This window comes from Neopsephotus bourkii, unplaced genomic scaffold, assembly GCF_033783945.1.
Source record: "Neopsephotus bourkii isolate Nb327-2 ecotype Australia unplaced genomic scaffold, CSIRO-AGI_Nbou_v1 NB_616, whole genome shotgun sequence".
In the NCBI taxonomy this organism is placed as follows: domain Eukaryota; kingdom Metazoa; phylum Chordata; class Aves; order Psittaciformes; family Psittacidae; genus Neopsephotus; species Neopsephotus bourkii.
Genome location: NW_026901116.1, coordinates 2,106,377 through 2,126,183, shown reverse-complemented (window position 1 = coordinate 2,126,183; position 19,807 = coordinate 2,106,377). Strand labels below are relative to the sequence as shown.

The 19,807-nt window shown below is 48.6% G+C and overlaps 1 protein-coding gene across 1 annotated transcript; it reads left to right on the top strand.

Moving 5' to 3' along the window:
* Window positions 1–1,599: 1,599 nt before the first annotated feature.
* On the top strand, window positions 1,600–17,823 carry LOC133211501 (kyphoscoliosis peptidase-like). Its single transcript, XM_061351898.1, has 7 exons — window positions 1,600–1,761; window positions 4,745–5,393; window positions 7,903–8,020; window positions 8,685–8,802; window positions 9,610–9,801; window positions 10,970–11,160; window positions 15,559–17,823. Exons 2-7 carry the CDS (start codon window positions 4,776–4,778, stop codon window positions 16,875–16,877), a joined length of 2,556 nt encoding a protein of 851 aa, XP_061207882.1. The 5' UTR covers window positions 1,600–1,761; window positions 4,745–4,775; the 3' UTR covers window positions 16,878–17,823.
* Window positions 17,824–19,807: the final 1,984 nt, after the last annotated feature.

Below are 19,807 nucleotides of genomic sequence, written 5' to 3'. Positions count from 1 at the left end.
CAAAAGCTTTAATTCACCCTGTGAACATCATCTAACAAGGGAGTCCCATAGCAAGGACAGTGACAACTTGCTGCATACCAGAGACCGAAGTTCAGCCTCACCTTAGTTGTCTCATTGGTGAGCATGGATGAGCCAAATCTATGTAGCCAGTGGAAGGAGGTGACCAGCACCTAGGTGAGATGCCACTGGTTTCCCAGACTAAAGAACCAGGGTCCCATTGACAGTGGGCTCCACCATGGCCAGATTGTCTGCCTAGAGGCATGAACTCATACCTTGGCTTCAAAACTACCTTAGCCATGGGGTGCTCTGCCTTACAGAGCCTTTTGCAGTGTTTCAGTAGGTCTCTGGATTGGGTAGAGACCAGCACAGGACCAGCAATTGCAAAACAGACCCATGAATAGCCTCACATAACTGGAAACATCTTCGAGCTATGGCATCTCGTGCTCCTTCCACAAGACCCAGGAGCTTCCTCTGCCAGCCCCAGGCTGCCAAACCCCACTTGCTGTGAAGATTTCATTTTGAAGCCATTTTCTGCTAATTAGAAAGGTTTCATTGCCGGGACCCAAATGACACGTTGTGCTCTCCAGCAGCCGGGTGTGGTGGCCACTGCATCCAACTCCGAGCCAGCCCTGCACCAAGAAGGGAGCCAGCGAGAGCCTGCAGCATCCGAATGCTGTGGTTTCCAAACCCCAGGTAAAGGGAGAGAGCTAAGATCTGGGGGGAGTTTAAATGCGGTGTTTCTCCTCTTCTCCAAAGTCTTTTACTTCTTCTTTTTCCATCCCCAAATCCATCCCATTGGCAAATATTTTTCCTCCCTTGTTATTTCCTGTCTTTTTGATGAAGAAAGTTTGGAATATTTGGAGACAGCGTTATGAGGAGTGAATAGAAACAAGGGAGATGATGCCACTTAGTGGAACATAGATAATAATAATGAACAATATTCCAACAGCCATGTTTGAAGTTCTTGGACACCTCTGTAACAGGGCTCTTAATCAGGATGAGCACTGGGGACTTCCAAGTGTAATAAGCAAAAGACGAGGGCTGCAAAGCAGCCTGTGCAAAGCCAGAATCAAGAGTTCCCCTTCCAATCCTGCAGATGCAGGCCAATGGTAAAGGGAATTTTGCAGAAGACTGGGAAAACTAAGGATGCAATAAGACAGAGCAGATGCAGATGATGGAAAAGGTGGTGTGAGCATCTCATAAGGCAGTAAGATCTGTCCAAGTGATGCTATAGAGTAGAGGAGCAGAGAGACAACCTCAAAACTCTCCAGATAACTCTGCTCTTGGCTTTCCTCACATCCCTACCAAGGCAAAGCCAGGATGATGAAATTCAAAGCACTACAGGAACACCCTGAAAGGTGCCCAGAAACACACAACCAAGGCAGAAACACTTTAGAGAACCCTACAGAAACACCCAAACCCATCGCCTGCCCTCCCCAGGCAGGGGCAATGGACACAAGCCAGCCACTGCTGCCCTGCCAAAGCCTGGCTGCCGATAAGAGAAGGCCTCTTATCTCTGCCCTCTCCCTCCTGTAAATACAGCCTGGCCCTGATGCTGTGCAGGAGTGCCAGGCCTGCAGAGCCTTGGGTTGGCAGCAGCGATGTTCCCTTGCTCAGCGGCGCTTTGCAGTATTTTTAGCCCTCCTGACATTAGAAAGGTGTGACAAGAACACAAAGATGGCCCTGATTCGGCACGTGTATAAAAGGGACGAGGGGCTGCCCTTTGCAAACCTCGGGGAGCTACGGCTGCGTGTGAGCAGGGTGAGTAGGAACATCCCCATCTTGCAAAGGCTTTGTTGGCTCTAACGTTAGCCCCCTTGCACGCTGCTATGGGTCTCTCCTGGTCCTGTCACCACAATGGAGATAATTCCCCAGGGTTTTATCACCCTTCTGCATTTATTCCCATCTACTTCTTTGCCTGTACCATAGCAGGACAAAGTGACACATCCCCATGTGGAATGGCCATGGTTTTGCTTTGGTGGCCTCCTTATTGCCCTCTCGCTGTCTCCTGACCACTTCTACCTTCCTCATCCCTAAACCTCTGCACCCCAAGAGTTATTCTGCCAGCTCAGCACTCCCCAGGGCATTTCCCTTCCCCTCTCCACCCCCTGCCAGGCTGGTTACCATGGGAGGGATGCTGCTGAGATATCAAATGGTCTCTCTTTGTGTTGTGGAGGTTTTCCACCCAACTTGTTATACCTCTAAGCTGCTGTTACTGCTCATAAAGACAGCAGTTCCTGTGCTCCCAACACTGAAGCTGCATGAGCTGGCAGCATTAATGTTGTCTGGGGTACTTTAAAATTGCATGTGTCTGCTTGGAGCTAAATGCCTGCCTGAGAATGTGAGTCAAGAGCCTGCTGATAGCACACCCATCCCTGGGAAAGCAAGGGGTCCTTCTCCTATTCAAACCCCAGCAGCAGCCAGCCCTTCTCCTTCTGTGCCTGAGCCCTCTGCAATGGTACCCCTGGGGTGAAACATCCCCTCCGAAGCTGGGGTTTCATGGGTTAACGTGTTACCATCTCCAGGGCACTATGGGATGTGGGGAAGGGACTGGCCAACCTGCAGCTGCAAGTAGAGGTTACACTAAGATCAATGCTCTCAAAGAACTGTTGTCTACAACCATGGATTAAATCACTAGGGACAGTAGGAAGCAGCAGTCCCCTGCTATTTGCTTCTCTGATTATTGGCAAGCAGTGATTTAGGGATTCTTGAGGTAGGGGTTGCATGTGAAGCATCGTGATTAAGTCATGGGGAGAGGAAACTCTTTAGGCTAATATCAAAGTGGTGCTTTTGCCTTACATTTCTTTGAAGCCATAAATACAGAAGTGGCATGGATTTAAAATAAAACATTCAGTTTAAACCCAAGGGAAAGTGCTCAGGTTAAGCAATAAAATTAGGGAAGTGAGGATTTGTGTATTTTCTGTCATCTGGGGAAAACTGAGTTTTCCCAGATTTCTAAGACCTCATCTTCCACCCTAGTGACAGAACCATAGAATAGTTAGGGTTGGAAAAGACCTTAAAGCTCATCCAGTTCCACCCCCCTGCCATGGGCAGGGTCCCAAGCTATTTGCTCCCTTCCCAAATGACATACGGGAAAGCAGCACAGAAAGCACAGCTGTGGAAAACCTTGGCTTAGGGCCCCCCAGCCCTCCAACATGGGGTTCACTTTGCCAAAGCGGAGAAAGGCCTCTGGCATCTGCTGGGATTTATGTTGTGTTGAGTTACCATGCCCCGGTTCACATCAGGTAACGACCACGGAGGGTTCAGAAGTGGCCTCTTGGTGCTCACTTAGGAAGTGGCAGACAAAACCCCTCTTTGCCTGTGACAGGAGGTGTCTGGGGATGGGAGAGCAGCCCAGCAGCAGCTGCAGCTCATACGCACAAAGACAACTTGAATGTGTCAAACAGCAGGGCACAAGCAAGTCACTTTGGGCTCGGAGGTAGTCTGGGATTATATAGAGAATGCACAGGCTTGGTGGGCTGGGCAAAAACCTAGTGGCAGTGGGGTGGTTTAGCTCTGATATGGCTGTCCTACAAAGAACATCCCATATACCTATATAGGGGATATCCTCCCTTTTGGGGCATCCCCTGGTTATCCACGCATCCAGCACTGTATTGATGCTGTTTGCATTATCTCAACATTTGAATGTGCGTGCATGTACTTATAGGAATAAGGGTCATGATCTCATAGCCCTTCTGCTCCTACCTTTGCAGTCCTCAAGCAATGAGGAGGGAAAACCAAGGTAACAAAAAGAGGGATGAGTGACATCCCGTTTTCCTGGAAGAGCGGTATTGAAAACCCAGCCTGCCTCCTCATGGGAGAGGCTGGATGAATGCAGACAGTGACATTTCTGGGCTGCACTAAGTGGCTCACAGCAGGCTCTGCTGTTTGCATTGCACAAATAGTCATTTTATGATTAAAAACAACAACAGCCAAATAGAAGCTAAACCAAGATAAAGCCAACGAGCGCCGTGCAGATGCTGAGGGCGTGCAAGAGGCTGGCTCTCCCCACAGCGTTAACCCAAAGCCCTCATCAATCCTGGATTGCACCTTTCCTTCTACTTGTTCACGTTTTCCTCCTACACGCTTCTAAATCATCACACCTGCATTTCCAGCATAAAGCAGTCATGCAGAGAATGACATTTTAATGCAGAACCTGAATGGCAGAAGAGAATCTGAGCAAAGCAAAAACATCCTGGATGAGAGTTCTCCTAAAGGAAAGATTTCCTGGAAGATGTACCCCTCTGAAGCACCAAAACACTGATTCTTGTAGTTCTTTGCTCTCCTTGATTCCTGGCCCTGGAGGCAAGGAGGAATACTGCGTGATTAGCCCTAGTTTCATGTAGAGAAACTGAGGCACCCACCCATTCTCTGCACTCACTTGCAGACCCTTCTGACACATCTAAACGTCTCCTTGCTTTTCTTTGTGAAAGGAATAACCCTAATTTTCCCATTCCCTTACAGTGCAAAGATGAACTGCTCATATCCCACCTCGTATCTTGTACTATTCCTCTTCCCCCCTCCCCAAAAGAGTATTTGCACTTTGAAACAGGCCAAGAGCTTCTCTGTGGCATTTCCATCACACCTTACTTCTGGAATCAGGAGAAAAATGAGTGCTTTGGGGTAAACCCAGCTGGCCAAATCCTGATTTGCTGTAATTAACCGTATAGACAGGCAGGCTCTGAAGCAATCAGTGCAGGGCACATTCTTCTCTTGAAACCATCATCTGTCTTTCCATCCGCAGGCCTCCGTGGTTTCATCACCCGCTTACCCAGATGAAGACCAGCTATGACAGAGGCAAGTCATCCAAATCCCAGACTATCAAAGCAAACGAGACCATTCCCTCCTGTCGCTCCAGGAATGGCAACCACCATGAAGAACAAACCCAGAGCACATCGAGACAGGCCCACCCCAAGAACCACGAAGGAACCACGGTGCCACCCCAGACAGCAAACATGCTGCCTGACTGGAGGGAAGCTCGGATGTCAGATGTCTGTAATGGCAACTTTCCCCCGGGACATGGTTCTGATGAGATCAGCTGCACGACCTCAGAGAAACTCCCTCCTGGAGTCACCAATGCAAACAAGGAGGGGGTGCTAAAGAAAGGCTCAGCTACACAGAAAGCAAGAGATGAGCCCAAGGATTCCCCTTCCAAAGCAGTTTTCACGTTTTGGGCCAACAAAGTGAACAACAGCAGCAAAGAACCTTCCTTCCAAAAGTCACCCATGACCGCAGGAAGATGCTCTCCAGCCCTGCATCCCAAGGAAGGCCCTAGCATCTTGGGAGGAGAGAAGCAGGCTAAAAGTCCCCAGAGAAAGACCAGGAGAGATTTCTTCTCTGATTCAAAGGTTTTCAGCCACATAGACACCCATGTCCTACATGTGAGCCAGCAGGTAGGTCCTGGTGTCCTTCAGCATGAACACAGATGGTGCCATCAGCAGATCCATATCCAACCTTTCACTGTATGCTCTGATGACAACAGTGACAAGGTGGTGCCTTACAGCAGAACTAGACTGTCTCACAAGGGCTGAGAATTGGTCATAACCATGGGCAAAGGTTGCTGTGCTACTGCTCAAGATCTGCTGCTCACCCAGGGCCCATTGCTGCCTGTTTCCTGCACAGCTGCAATATGCAGCACTTGCTGCAACTCATCATGCAAAACTGGGAATAAAGTCTGGTTTCACCATGGGACAGGATCTTGTCCCAGACAGGATCTCAGTGTGGTAGGGGGGTCCTGGAAAACCTTATAGAAAGGGTGCAAGGGGGAGATGAAGGGACTCAGGATACCCCAGGGTATGTTTAGTTAGCCTGGCAGCTTGTAAGCCAGCATCCTTCCTGCACATGGAGCCAGCAATAACCACACGGTCTGGCCACATCCACCAACCCCTTTATATCTATGGCAGCCCAAGCAGGAGGCATCAGCTGGGTGTCCTCTTTTCAGGCTGTTTGCAGTTATACATCTCTCCCACTTTGTGGATGCTCAGGAGCCCAGAAGGAATTCTCCAGTTCCTTCCTGTTACCTGAACCATGTGCAGTTCAGGGCTGGCAGGATTTGTCTAAGCTGAATGCTGAACCAATGCAGTGTTTGCAGCTTACAGGTCAGCTCATTATGGAGAGTGAAGAGGCACAAGGGTAATTGTGCTCTCTATTATTGTTGAAAACTGTAATTTGTACCTAGCCTGAGGCTAATCTCCCTTGGGAAGAAGGATGCTTGAGGATTTCAGAGTCTACCTATTCTATTGAAGAGAATAGAGGGGGAGGGATTTGGAAGATAGGAAAAAGAGGATAATAAACAACCAAAAAGACCTCCAAGGCAGAGGGAAGCCATGGGAACAACTTGTTTCCCTGTTTATTATGAGTGTTGGCTGCACTAAAACCTGGTGCTCTTCAGCTCTTCCTCTGAGCCACGAATGCTTGGTGCCAAGAGCAGCAGTAAAGCAGTTTACTGACCACCTATGAGTAGGGAACTGAACCTCTGGTGACCGCTGCTTGGCCAGCAGTGCATTGGGGATACTTTGTCCCTTTTCCCATACACCAAGCCCTGCTGCCAGTCCCCTCGGAGACGGTGGGTGATGGGATTGCCCCAGGCAGTGCAGGCACAGAGCTGAACCTGTGTCCTGGCCATTTGGGAGTAGCCTGCAGACTGCTTGCATGCATCCATCTTGACCCTATGAGAAAGCCTTGTCAGGAGCACTGCCTGGGTGGGTTTGGGGAAAACAGCTCCATCCTTAAACTCCAAACACACTGATGCAGCCAGCAGCTAACGCAACCTAAGATGCTCCAACCCAGGGTTCTCAGGCATGGCCAGGACCAGGATCACTTGGGAACATTGCAACTCTCAGTCTAGGACCTACTTTTACCATCTCTGAAACAAAGAATAGCATTGCCTTGGGCTGAATTTGGACCAAGATGTGCAAACGGGGAAGAAGGTAACTAGGTATTTAATGTCTGAGTACCGTTTTTATCCCTTTGGGAATAAGTCCCTTTGTTTGTTTGTCTACTAAAGGCACACTGGTAACAACCTCGTGTAAGCACCATCATTTTGAGCGAGGTGCTCTCCTGACTGTACTGATGTTTTTAAACCAAGGAAAATCTTTGGCCACTACAAAAGCAACATTTCCCACAAGGAAAAAAAGGAAAGATATTTCCATCCCTGTGAAGCTATCTCACAGATGGTTGGGGCAGGAAAATCACTGAGGAATGAAACAGCAGGGGAAGGACGCTGGAGAAACGAGCTGGACTATATTTAACTCACTGAAAGAAAAGCCCGCTGCTAAAAATGTGCTATTACAAAGAGGGGAAGAGCCCAGAAAAGGGAATGCATGAATGGGAGGAAAGGGGCAGAAAGGCTTTGTTTGGGGTCAGGTATGGATTAAAAAGTGAAATTGTAGTGGTAAGAGCAAGAAATCTGTCCACTCTTGGTGCATGGGTTTGAGTGAGGTTGCACAGCCTCATGAAGAGCAAGTGGGTCACAAGTGTGACTCTTCTGCATGAATACACTGGGTGTTCATCAGTGCTGGCTGGAAAGCTGCTGTCCTTAGCTAAGCCTTGCAAAGCAGCACCACTGGGAGAGACCCACCTCTAGGACATGCTGATCTGGACAGGGAGGGCACCAGAGCAATGGCACTGTACATCCCAACCAGCTGCTCCAAAGGAATGGGAAATGCCATCTTCATTTCCTCCAGCCCTCAGGTATTTATAAAGCCTAGGGAAATGGGAAAACACCCTGTTCCACCACGAATGGTATTTCTCAGTTCTAAATTCTGGGGTGGGAAATGCAGCTTTGGGGTTTTTGTGGTGCACATTCTCTTACCAGCCAGTGCACCATGTGGAGCAGCCATCCATCAACGGAGCCGTCACCCACCCAGATTCCCTCTAACTCACCCTTCCTCTCCATTGCAGTTGAAGTCCGGGCACTCCACATTATCCATCCAGGCCATCATTCCCCTGATCACTGCCAAATCCCAGAGCAAACTGGAGACAATGCGGGCAATATGGTTCTGGCTCTGCCACAACATTGGTAAGTCAAGCCTGGTCCCAATGCTTTTGAAGAGAAGGGACAAGTCCTTTCTTCATGTCACCGCTTGGATTTAGGCTCTTCATGCCCTGCAGAACAGAGACTCCACAATATTCCTGTTGCTGTTGAATGAGCTGGAGTGATTCCCTTTCAGGGAAGTGCCTGGAGTAGGATCTGGTTCCCACTATAGCATCTTTCATCCTGGAAATGGCACCTTGCTTCATTGGCACGTGGGTCCAGCCTCTTGGAGACACCAGCAAAGCCTACCTGCCTCCGGTGCACCACCAGAGGCTGTTGACAATGTGCATTTGATGAGGCTGAACTAAGCCTGTTAGCAGTCATCTGGGGACAAGGAATCTCAGCACAATGCAGTCGCTTTGTGCTGCTTGACCCTACTACATCCATGTGTGCGAGACAATGTGACTGTCACTGTACCTCAGTTGAATGGCACAAAGGCTTTTTACATGAGCTGGGAACCCAATTCCCCCAAGGCTTTGGCAATTCTTTGCTCGTATAGGGAATTGTCAGGCTCTTGGATAATAATGGATAGAAGAGCAGTCATGGCTTCCAGCGTGGGTAAGCAGAGAAATAGGGTTGGGCAGGAGAAGGAATGGGATTGTTTAGGAAATAATAAGCCTGAAATTGCATGGTATTTTGCCTTTCCTAGAATATGATGTGAACGGATTCTTGGGACTGTCTCAGAAGATTCACATGCCAGAGGAGGTCCTGCAAACAGGAAGAGCTGTGTGCTCTGGTTATGCCCATTTGTGCCAGGAAATGTGCAGGTAAAACTCACCTTGGGTTTTCTTCTCCTGCCCCCTTGAAGAGCTGAGGTGGGGATGTACATCTGGAATGGGGCTTGCCATACAACCAGGATCGTTTAGGTGCCACATCCCCAGGCACAGCAGCTGCCTCTCTCTGACTCTGGATGGAGGAGTGCATATCTGTTCTATGAAGCCAGGCTGAGAGAGCTGGGCTGGGGCAGCCTGGAGAAGAGAAGGCTCCTGAAGGGGAGACCTTAGAGCAGCTCCAGTGCCTAAAGGGGCTGCAGGAAAGCTGGAGAGGGGCTTGGGACAAGGGCCTATAGGGACAGGCCAAGGGGAATGGCTTGAACCTGCCCGAGGGGAGACTGAGCTGAGCTCTTAGGCAGAAGCTCTTCCCTGTGAGGGTGCTGAGGCGCTGGCACAGGGTGCCCAGAGAAGCTGTGGCTGCCCCATCCCTGGCAGTGTTCAAGGCCAGGTTGGACACAGGGGCTTGGAGCAAGCTGCTCCAGTGGAATGGGTCCCTGCCCGTGGCAGGGGTTGAAGCTGGAGGAGCTTTAAGCTCCCTTCAACCTAAACCATTCCATGATTCTATGATATCTCTTTGACAGATTAACCAGGACCAGAGATAGGAAGGATGAAGGTTGGGAGTAGCTGTGGGGAAAGCATGGGGCTAGATACAAGCTGCATTTGGCCATTACTTGCACAAGCAGGGCCCTGGCTTTAAGAAGGAGATTGCCCTCACCATGAGGGCTGGGCTGCTCTGCAGGGCAGCAAGCCCAAAGCAGTGCGTGGGCTGCAGCTCCCTCCCATGCTGACTCTCCTGGGCAGGGAAGCAGGTTTGAGCTGCGTGCAGGTCCCAGGGTTTGGCCGGATCCCGGGATCCCGTGGAGGCCGGTGGTGCCAGCAGCAGAAGAGCAGCCACATGTGGAACGCGGTGGAGCTGGAAGGACAGTGGTGCCTCCTGGATGCTTGCTGGGGCGCAGGGACCGTGGATGCAGAGAACAGGCTGTTCATACCCAGGTAAGACCCCTCTGCCCCAGCATCGCATGAGACATGGTCCCCAACACAAACAGACAAGGCTCACCCTTAAAGTGTGGGTTCACCATCCCTTGAGCCCCTGTTTCCAAGTACCCTCCTAGATGCTACTTGCAGAACGACCTATTCTGCTCATCCTCAGCAATGATGGGTGCTCAGGGACCTCGTGCAAACGTGGACCAGCCACATGTATCCACCTCCATTAAGTGCCTTATTCCCTGAGCTGGGGCAGTAACTTGTCAGATGATAACTTTCCCCCCTGCAACTTGTTTTTAATCTGCAATGAGTATCACTTATGAAGTGAACAAATCCTCATTTTCACAGCAACTTTGCTCTGATGTGGCTCCATATGTAATTACTTGAGATTTCTCGGCCCATGCTAAGCAAATAATGACTCTCATGAAATTTATTTGTACAATTTAATAATTCCCATTAACTGCATTATGGGATTGTATTTTTTTTTTCCCTCTAATAATGCATAATGAAATAATTGTGCAATTTCTAATAGGTAATTATCTTGCTGAGAACAGCTTAAAACACCAGTGAGTGTGGGTTGTTTTTAGATGAGCATGGGGAAAAGAGGAGAGAGAGAATGAAACATCACCTAGAGCAACTGGCAGAGATAACAGTTTGTTGTGGGTCCATCACAGAGTCCTTAAAACCTTCAGGTCAACAGATGCAAAATGGCTTCATGGGATGACCCCAATACAAGGCTGAGGAGGAATCTGTACATTGATCCGCTAAGCCAGCACCTTAGCAGGGGAAATCAGGTTAAGATCATTCAATCTGTAACCAAGCTGCATTTTTGTTTCTTAAATCATATTTAAATTGTTGGAAAAGCTTTAAAGCAAGATCAAACATTGTATTGGAACATATCCTCAAGTGACAGGCCTTGGTAGAGGAATCACCCCTCTGCAGCTTATATGGTCGAGTTCTGGTACAGGGCTGGGAGCTGCAGTTTCAGCTCTATGGGGAAAATAAGGACAGCAGAGAATGAAATGTCAAATGAGAGCTTGGTCCTCCCTTGCTGATGTTGGTGCAGCCCTGGTGGTATGGAGGGAGCTCTTTTCCCTTACAGTGATGCACCACGACTACTAGGGATGCCAAGGGTTTTCTTGCTCCTTCCATAGCGTCTTCTCCTCTCACCTTGCAGGCACGATGACTTTTTCTTCCTTACTGACCCTGAGCACTTCATTGAGAGCCACTGGCCAGAGGACCCCCAGTGGCAGCTTCTGCAGCCCCCCGTCTTGCAGGAAGACTTTGAGCAGAGAGTGTTTAAAACATCAGAGTTTTTCAGACTCCAGCTCTCCCTCCTTTCTCCAAACACTTCCCTCCTCAAAACAGGTAAATACAAAGCGAGGGATTAATTCGGGTTACATAAAAGCTCAATTGCTTTTAAGAAGTTAGTTTGTGTTCAGGAAAGCATTTCTCCTCCAGAAGTGGCCCATCTGTCTATTTTTATGCACATGTTTAACATCTAATGGAGCAGAAGCACAGATTTAAGCCACTTCTGAAATCACGGCCATTGCGTGGTGCTGTGATTAGTAAACTGGGAATTAGGCTTTGCAAATTGTAGTTAATTGAGTCAAATCGCTTAAGCCCTTTTGTGCCTGGCTTTTCCCATCAACATTCACCAACAGTAGCAAAATAGCTTTGACATTACCTGAGATAGAGTTCTCCTCGTGTTCAGAAGCTGGGGAGAGAGACTCCCAGATAAAGCACGGCCTCAAATGTTCATGTCCCAGTTGGAACATGAAGGAGGGGGTGGACTTGGTTTTCCTTGATTGTAGTTTTAGGTTGGATAACACATGATCTCCTAACCTGGACATTCATTATCCATCCATTCCTTTAGATAGCCCCAGGATTATATGGATTTTTTTCCTGCCATGTATTTTATCAAGAGATAAAGCAATGTCAGACTGAGGGGAGTTGTTGGGTTGGCAGAAAATGTGACAGAGCAGGCACACTGTAAAGCTTTGGACCAGGAGAGGTCCCAGAAATCAAACTCCTCCAGTGTTTCTTGGGTGCTGGGGCTTTGTTAAGATGGGTTATCATGCACTTCTGGAGCAGCAAATGATATATGGAAATCAACTTAACTTGGGAATGCTGAAAGGTCAATGCTGCAAAGCTCTTGTAGTGCATCCCCAGTGCAGAACCTCAGAGCATCCTGTGGAGGGGATTTTGTCTACCTCTGCTCAAGGTCACACAGCAGCTACGTGGCAAATGCAGGAATGAAGACTTGGAGAAACCCCTTTCAGGGCCAGGTCACCAGGGAGGCTCCAGGGAATAAACCCAACCAGCACAGTGTCTGCGGTCTGAGAGGAAAAACAGATCAATAGTGCAACCAGCCCCTTCATCTGGGTGCCAAAGCGGTCAATTGCAAAACATAGGCTCTCAGCAAACATCATTAGTGGTGGTGCAAAAGCCCGAAGGGGAGAATAAGGGAAAATAAGTATTTCATCATTCCCTCCCCTCCCTGACCCAGCTTTTGATAGCTAAAAGTCAAAGGGGTGAAGCCCTGAAGCAGCTCAGTGCTTTAGATCCTTGCTGGCCACTTGCTGTCTTGAGCCAAAATGGATCTGGGGATTGATCATAGAATCACAGCATGGTTTGGGTTGAAGGGACCTTAGAGCTCCTCCAGCTCCAACCCCTGCCACGGGCAGGGACCCCTTCCACTGGAGCAGCTTGCTCCAAGCCCCTGTGTCCAACCTGGTCTTGACTCCATCCAGCTTGGTCTTGTCATAGAAGAGAACCTACCTGGCACATCCCAGGTACATCCCTCCTTTTAGACCCCCTTGGCTAGAGGAACTCCTGTCCCTACACTCACAAAGCTGGGCTGGCTACCGGCAGTTTTCCTTCTTACCTCCAAATCTGAGATAAAAGGAGATTTTTGCATTAGAAGAGGGAGGGAATGAACTGTATTCCTGGACCTAGCCTGGACAGTTTAACCTCTGCAATTCACCTGAACAACCAGCCCCATATCAGAAGTGTGCTTAAAACCCTGATTGTGAATCAAACCAGACATCTGCTTTTGTTGAGGCAAATCACGGTTGTGTTGTTCTAGGTTGATGGAATTAAGCCATCACCTTACAGGGCACACTTAAACTTCTACAGCAATCTCTGCAAAGCTGCTTTAGATCTTTGGTACAGAGTCAGCCTGTATTTCCTCTTTGGCTACTGTGGATCAATTCCTGCTCTCTCCTGTTTGAGCAGCTCCCATCTGATTAAAACGCCAAGATTCCTCCCACAGACAACTGATGGGAGCTGAAGGTGGGACACTTTGTGAGGGGACCTGATTTTCAGGAGATACTTGGCACCCATCCTTTGGAAACACAGCCCTTTGAACTGCTAATATTGTCCATGCTGTTAGGGCTGGAGCAGTGGTGAAAGGCATTGAGTCCTATGGAACTAAGACAATATAAGATAGGGGTTTTTGTATAGAAGGCAGTCATTGGTGGCATGCTGTAGATACAATAGCTAGGGTGGGAGAGGGGAAGGGAAGCCTTTTAAACAAGGCTTTGAGAAATTAGAACCATGCCTGTCTTTAATGGTGGTTTCCCCCTCAAACAATTAATGCAACATACATTGACCTCCTGCAGCACTGAGTGTGCTGACGTGGGAACACATCCCCAGCTTCACCTGGAAACCAGGAATCTCTAATGCATGGCTTCAATTAGCCCAACAAAACAAAGAAATGCTTGTTTTAAACCTAGCCGTTCATTATCTCCTTGGGTCTCCTTCCCAAAGCAAAATGCATCGCCGGCTTTCCCTATCTCCCCATCGCTGGCTCCGGTGCATACAATGTTCTGTTCTTTTCTTTCTTCCTCAAGCTCCTAACACGATGCAGCCGGCCAGGCCAGCAGCTTCGGAAACTAACACAGGGAGAATTTAATAACAGGCAAACCTGCAGTTAATAAAGTCTGTCATCAGCAATGTCTCCACTGAACACTTGCCAGGGGAGAATTGTTTGCACTTACTGTGTGAGCCAAGTCACAGCTTTAACAGGCGAGGCACAAATAAAAGCCAGCCTCCCCATTCTTTTCACGTCTCTTTTTCAACCTACCAACAAAAACTGTGGGGCAAACAATGAAAAAACCCAGATTCAAACAGAATTAACTAAAAAAAAAAAAAAAAAGAGCTGTGTCGTCCATGTCGTCGTTCCCCCCCCCTTTTTTCATTAGATTATGAAACCCGTTTCATAATCTAATAATTAACAAGGGACCATTTTTTCAGCATGAAGCTGGAGTCTTTGTGTCATTCTGTGTTAGCACCCAAAACAAATGAGCATTGTGCACAGCACGGGTGCTGATACCAGCCATGGGCTCCTGCAGTGCCTTTGCTCTATTCAACCCTCTCTGCAGCAAAACCATGGTGAGGATGGGATGATGCAGAGCAGCCCCACACTCTGGATGGGAGACAAGCCATCCTTGGGCACTTGGGACCTTGGGTAATGATGTGCAGGCTCCATTTGCACAGACCTTTGGGATGGTGGCCTTAAGCACGCATCTCTATGCCAGTGCCAGGCTCTGTGAGGAGCTCTGGGATCCTTCCAGGGCAAAAAGACTCAAAGTCTTGTTCTGCTGTGGCCACTTCTCTCATGCTTTCATCTAAACCTGCAAGAAAAAGGGTATAAAGGACCATTAAACCAGGGTTTTCCAGCCAGGAAGCCCCAGTACCTGTGGCTTCACATGGGATGATGTAGCTCACCACGTGCTGAAAGCAGCCTGCTGTCTGCTGGTTACACAGTCCCTTCTTCAGGGCTTGCAAAACCTTGCCCTATCTCCACTGCAAAATCAACCAAGTGCCCCTTCTGCCCAGCAGCAGATGGCAATCCCTTGGGAGTGCTTGTTGCACAGGGAATTGCCCTCTCTTACTGTGGCTTGTAAGCAGCAAGATGTGAAACATGGAGGGTGGGAGTGAAACCAAGGCCCCCACGACTCCACTTCTGGGTGTGAAGGTGGGCTCAGATTGGGTTTGAAGGCACGTGCAGTGCTCAACCTGAGGGAGCAGGAGAGCATAGAACAGAATCATAGACTGGTTAGGGTTGGAAAGGACCTTAGGATCATCCAGTTCCAACCCCACTGCCACATGTCCACCCAAACAGCAAAAGTCACTGGGAAAGAGCCCCAGCACTTATCTACCAACCATGGTACCACCACCAGGCAGCCATACCAGGGCACCTCTCCTTTGGCTCTCCTTTTCTCCATGGTTAACACATACTCCAAGTTTGTGGATTTCTGTGATTTGGTAAAGAAAACACTCAGGAAAAGTATTTTAATACTAATAAATGGGGAAAATAAAATTCATTCCTAAAACTGTGGCAGTGATGTGGGATCTCCTACCAGCCAGGCTGGGTTAGTTTGATCCTCCCAGCTGTTTTATTGGTTTGACACCACAGTGCAAGACCTGCAGCTTAGAGGAGTTACGCCAGCTCAAGAAGCCATGCAAGAGTTACCCTCTATGGGACATCATTAGCTTAGTTTCAGATGTCTCAGGGTCCAAATAGTTATAGGTGTCTCAGGTCCAAATACTTATTTGGCCCTGTCCCTTTCAGATCCAGTGATACCATCATCCTTCTTCCAGCAGCAGTTAAAAATTGGTAAAAGGTGGAGAAGGTAGAGGCAAAAAGAAGGAAAATCAGGTCTCTGTCTGCCCTGTAGATGATCTGGTTCAACACTGTAAAAGTGAATGTGTTACTGCTGCTGAAGGGGTTGTAAAAGGTGTTTTGTTCACCTTTTGCAGCCCATGGGGAGGTGTCAGTGATGCTGGGGAGCACGCACCCAACAGAGTTCACCTACCAGCTCTCCAAACTCCAGGGCACCACAACCGAAGAGGATGTAAGCACAGATCATGGGATGATGGTGATGTCTGAGAACAGGATGACCATCAAGGTGACTCCCCCAACCGAGGGCCTGTTTGACCTCATGATCTTTGCTCGTCACGCTGACTCTCAGGACCCTTACAACTGGGTGTGCTCCTATCAGATCCAATGCCTGGAGCCACACAATAGGGAGAAACTGCCCGAAAACCCTTTTCGTTTCTGGGGCCTTCACCAAAGGCTGAGAGATTTTGGCATCAAGGAGAGCAGCCACAAAGGGGAGATGCTTATTGCACCAGAGGGAACTTTGCTCCTGACTCTCCAGACATCCCGACCCTTGCTTGCTATGTATGAGCTGGTTAATAAAGACTTAGACACTGCTTTGAGCAAGAAATGCCTGGCTGCTCAAGCTGAGGAGGACAAGCTCAGCTGCCATGTGCTCTGCCCTTTCCAGGGTTACTACCGGCTCTCTGTGTTCGTGAAGGATGTAGGAGGCATCACATTCAGGAACGTGGCCAATTTCCTCATGCGCTGTTCAAGGCCCATCAACCAGAACGAGCTCTTCCCCTTGGGGCTGAGCATGCACTGCGGGAGCGGGATCAGCTCCAGCAGCCATGGCCTCTCCAACCCCAGCCATTCAGCCCCCATCATCACCACCAAGGTGGGGAAGTGCAACATCACCTTCCACACGTCCACTGATGTCGAGGTGGCCGCCAGCTTGAGTAAGGACAAAGTCATCAGCACCAAGTACCCACTGGAGAGATACGTCCTGGTCACCCACCTAAGGAATAAAGTCAGTGTGTGTGTTGTGCTCCCTGAGTCAGGCGTCTATAAAGTGGGGCTTTATGGGAGAAGCAAGGACCACAAGGACTTTGTCCATATTTGTGACTATGTTATCCGCTGCTTCTCCGATCCCAGTTGGCCTCCCTTCCCCAGGGTCTACAGCTTATGGAGGACAGGGTGCGTGTTGCTAGAGCCACGCACAGGGGTGCTCCAAGAGCAGAGCTGGGTCAGGTTCAGGGTTAAGGTACCAAAAGCCAACCAAGCTGTGGTCTTTGGGCAAGAGAAGACGGTGCTGCAGCAGACCACAAACATGGTGTGGGAAGGGGATGTGCTCACCGGGGCTGCAGGGACACAAGTCAAACTGGCTGCCAAGTTCAACCAGCACTGCTCTTCCCTGGAGGTCCTCCTGGTGTTTGAGGTGGGAGATGGCTCAAATGCTCCCCTTGGGTGTTCGGGGTAAACCAGAGAAGTGATGGAATCGCCTAAAAAAGCCAGGGAAGTGATGGAAAGGGCTAAAAAATCCAGGGAAGGAAGCAAATGCTCTCAAAACAAGGATGTTGAGGAGATGGGGGCAAACCTCCCAGAACTTTATGGCATGTCAGGGTGAAACCCACAGAGCTTTTCTTCCCGCAGCATATCCAGATACTCACTGGGACCTCCTATCCCACTCAGAGCTGTTGCCGCTGTATAAATCAACTGCAACATATGGAAGGCTCCTAATATTTTGCTTCTGTCCGAGGAGACCATTGTTCAGCTTCTCTACAGGAAGGATGTCTCACTGCTTATTACCAGCTTGAATAATTGCTTGGAATGTTGTACTTGACGCCTATTCAAGAGCTTGGAAAGCCGCGTGGTTTCTTTCTCTTGAGAGGATAACAACCACAACAACCCCGAAACAACCCAGAGCAAAAGAAAAGAGCCCAAACTGGAGCCAACAGCTTCAGACGGGAGCAAGGTTTGGAAAACAGAAATATCTAGTAAAGGAAATGAGAGCTCCTTGCTCTCATGCTCTGTGCTTGAGCAGAAGAAAGGGGAAAGGAAGGAAAGAGGTGCTGTATTTTATCATCTATGTCTTCAAAACATCTTCCAGGTCTGCATTATCAAGGAGGACATGTAGATATACGGACTTAAGAGCATTAAGGGCTTGAAACAAAGACAAGGAACAGTCAAGAAATCAGCTCTGTAACCAAAACTGAGCCAAATCACTGAGCAGAAAGCGCTTAAGCTCTGACACAGGCGGCAAGACACCACAGGCACCAACCTACTGACAGTAAACTCAATGTTCATACATTGATGAGCTTGAAGATACACATGGAAATACTTCCACATGCCTGCAGTGGATTGATGCTTGAAGTGGGCATTCTGGCTGCAATAATGACTCATAGAGCCCCAGGCTGGTTTGGGTTGGAAGGCTCATCCAGTTCCAATTCCTTCCATGGGCAGGGACACCTTCCACTAGAGCAGCTTGCTCCAAACTCCATCCAACTTCATCTGGGACTTCGATAAAGAAGAACCAGAACTATAGGTTATTTCTGGATGCTATGCAAAAGATAGCAGGGCAACAGGGTCTGCTTTCTTCAGGTTTAACAATGTAAATTTGCCTTGTATCAAAAATTCAAGCAGATTTGAACCATTTATGGGTTTGGAAATCAGGTATTGCAGCTAATACATCAGGATCCACTTGTTGCACCAGACTTGTTGGAACTATACTGACATGTTGGAAGATTCCTCTGAAAAACAAAGCCTAAGGACTACTTTGAACTAAGGGAAGCACTTGCAGTGGTAAATGTCAGCTGAACTCTTGCCTGTGGTGCTAAACAACAATTCAGGAAGTGCAGATACCTAGATCTTTCACTTTGGACCAATGTTCTGGGTGCTACACATAGGCCATCCGTTTGGATGGATAAGTGAAAGAGAAGTACATGACTTGGCTCTCTTCTGTGGCCTTCTATAAATGAAATAGGACATAAATAAATAATGATATAAATGAAATATAATGAAAAATGACAATGAAAATCTGCTCCCTGCAAGGCTGAACAGATAATCCAGAGCCCAGCCCCAAAATTCAGAGCCTGGAAAGCTGCTGGTGGTTGATGTTGCCCTCCAAACTCTCCCCAACAGCTCAGTACCATGCATCTCTGTACCATGATGAGATGCCCAATGGTCCTCTGACCACACCATGCTCCTTTAACAAGGGGATGCTGCTCTGCAGCTCTCCAGACCTCCTCAGTGCATCCCAACCACTTCATTCTCCACAGGCAGCATCAGTAGTGAAACCACATCTTCAGACCCAGCAGGCTCCCAAAGCCTTTATTTTTGCATGTGCTTTGTGGAAGCATTTTGCCTTGGTGAACAAAACCATCTGATAAGTGACACGATTGCCAGGTCCCATGGCCACCCTCCTCTCCGTGTCCTCCTCCTCTCCAGTTTTGCTGTTAACATCTATCAGCTCTGACCCTCTTGAGCCCCTCTGTGTACCTGTGTGTACACACACACGTTGTTAGCTGAAGCTGTCCCATCTTTGCCCAAACTGAAGCAGGCAGGTCATGATCACAAGCCTCCAAGGACAGCCCAGCTTCCAGCTCCAGTGACGAATTCATCTTTATCCATCATAACAAAGTCCAGATTAGAGTTACCTTCAATTGGGATCCAAACAGCTTATGTCAGAATATAATTACCTGGAGGAGCTGAGAACTTTACTGGTACTCCCACAAGGGGCTTTTTACTTGAAGCATCTGAAGTCAATCTCCTCATATTTCCTCCCTATGCACACTAGGGTATAGCACGGAAGTGTTTGAAATGTCATTCTAATTTAGATTTGCTTAGCTCAAAGCCTGCACCCAGGGCCCCAGGAGCCTTCACAATAAACAGGAGCACCAGCTCTCCAAAAATAACAGCTTTGGGCAAGCATCACTCATGAAAAAAGCAATGGGAAGCAGAAGAACAAAGCCCTGTGTCTCCTCTGCTCTTGCTCCCTTTGCCCAGCAGGATTAAATGAGGTAAAGATAGATTACAGGAGATACCTGCAGCTATAAAACACACCTAGTTCTGAGGAAACTTAGTGCAAAAAGTCATTAGGAGGCATCCAGGCATGCATCAAACTGTGGATGGCCAAAACCCAAACAGGAGTGTGATGGCTTGACCCAGGCTGGATGATGGGTGGCCACCAAAGCTGCTCCATCACTGCCCTCTTCAGCTGGATGGGGAGAGAAAACATAAGGTTCATGGGTTGAGATAAGGACAGAGATCACTCACCAGTTACCATCATGGATAAACAGACCTGGCTTGGGGATCCCTCTAGGTTCCTCTCCCCATTTGTCCACAAGAGTCTGCTCCAGCATGGGTTTCCTATGGGGTCATGGCTTCCATCAGGCACCCTCTGCTCCCCCA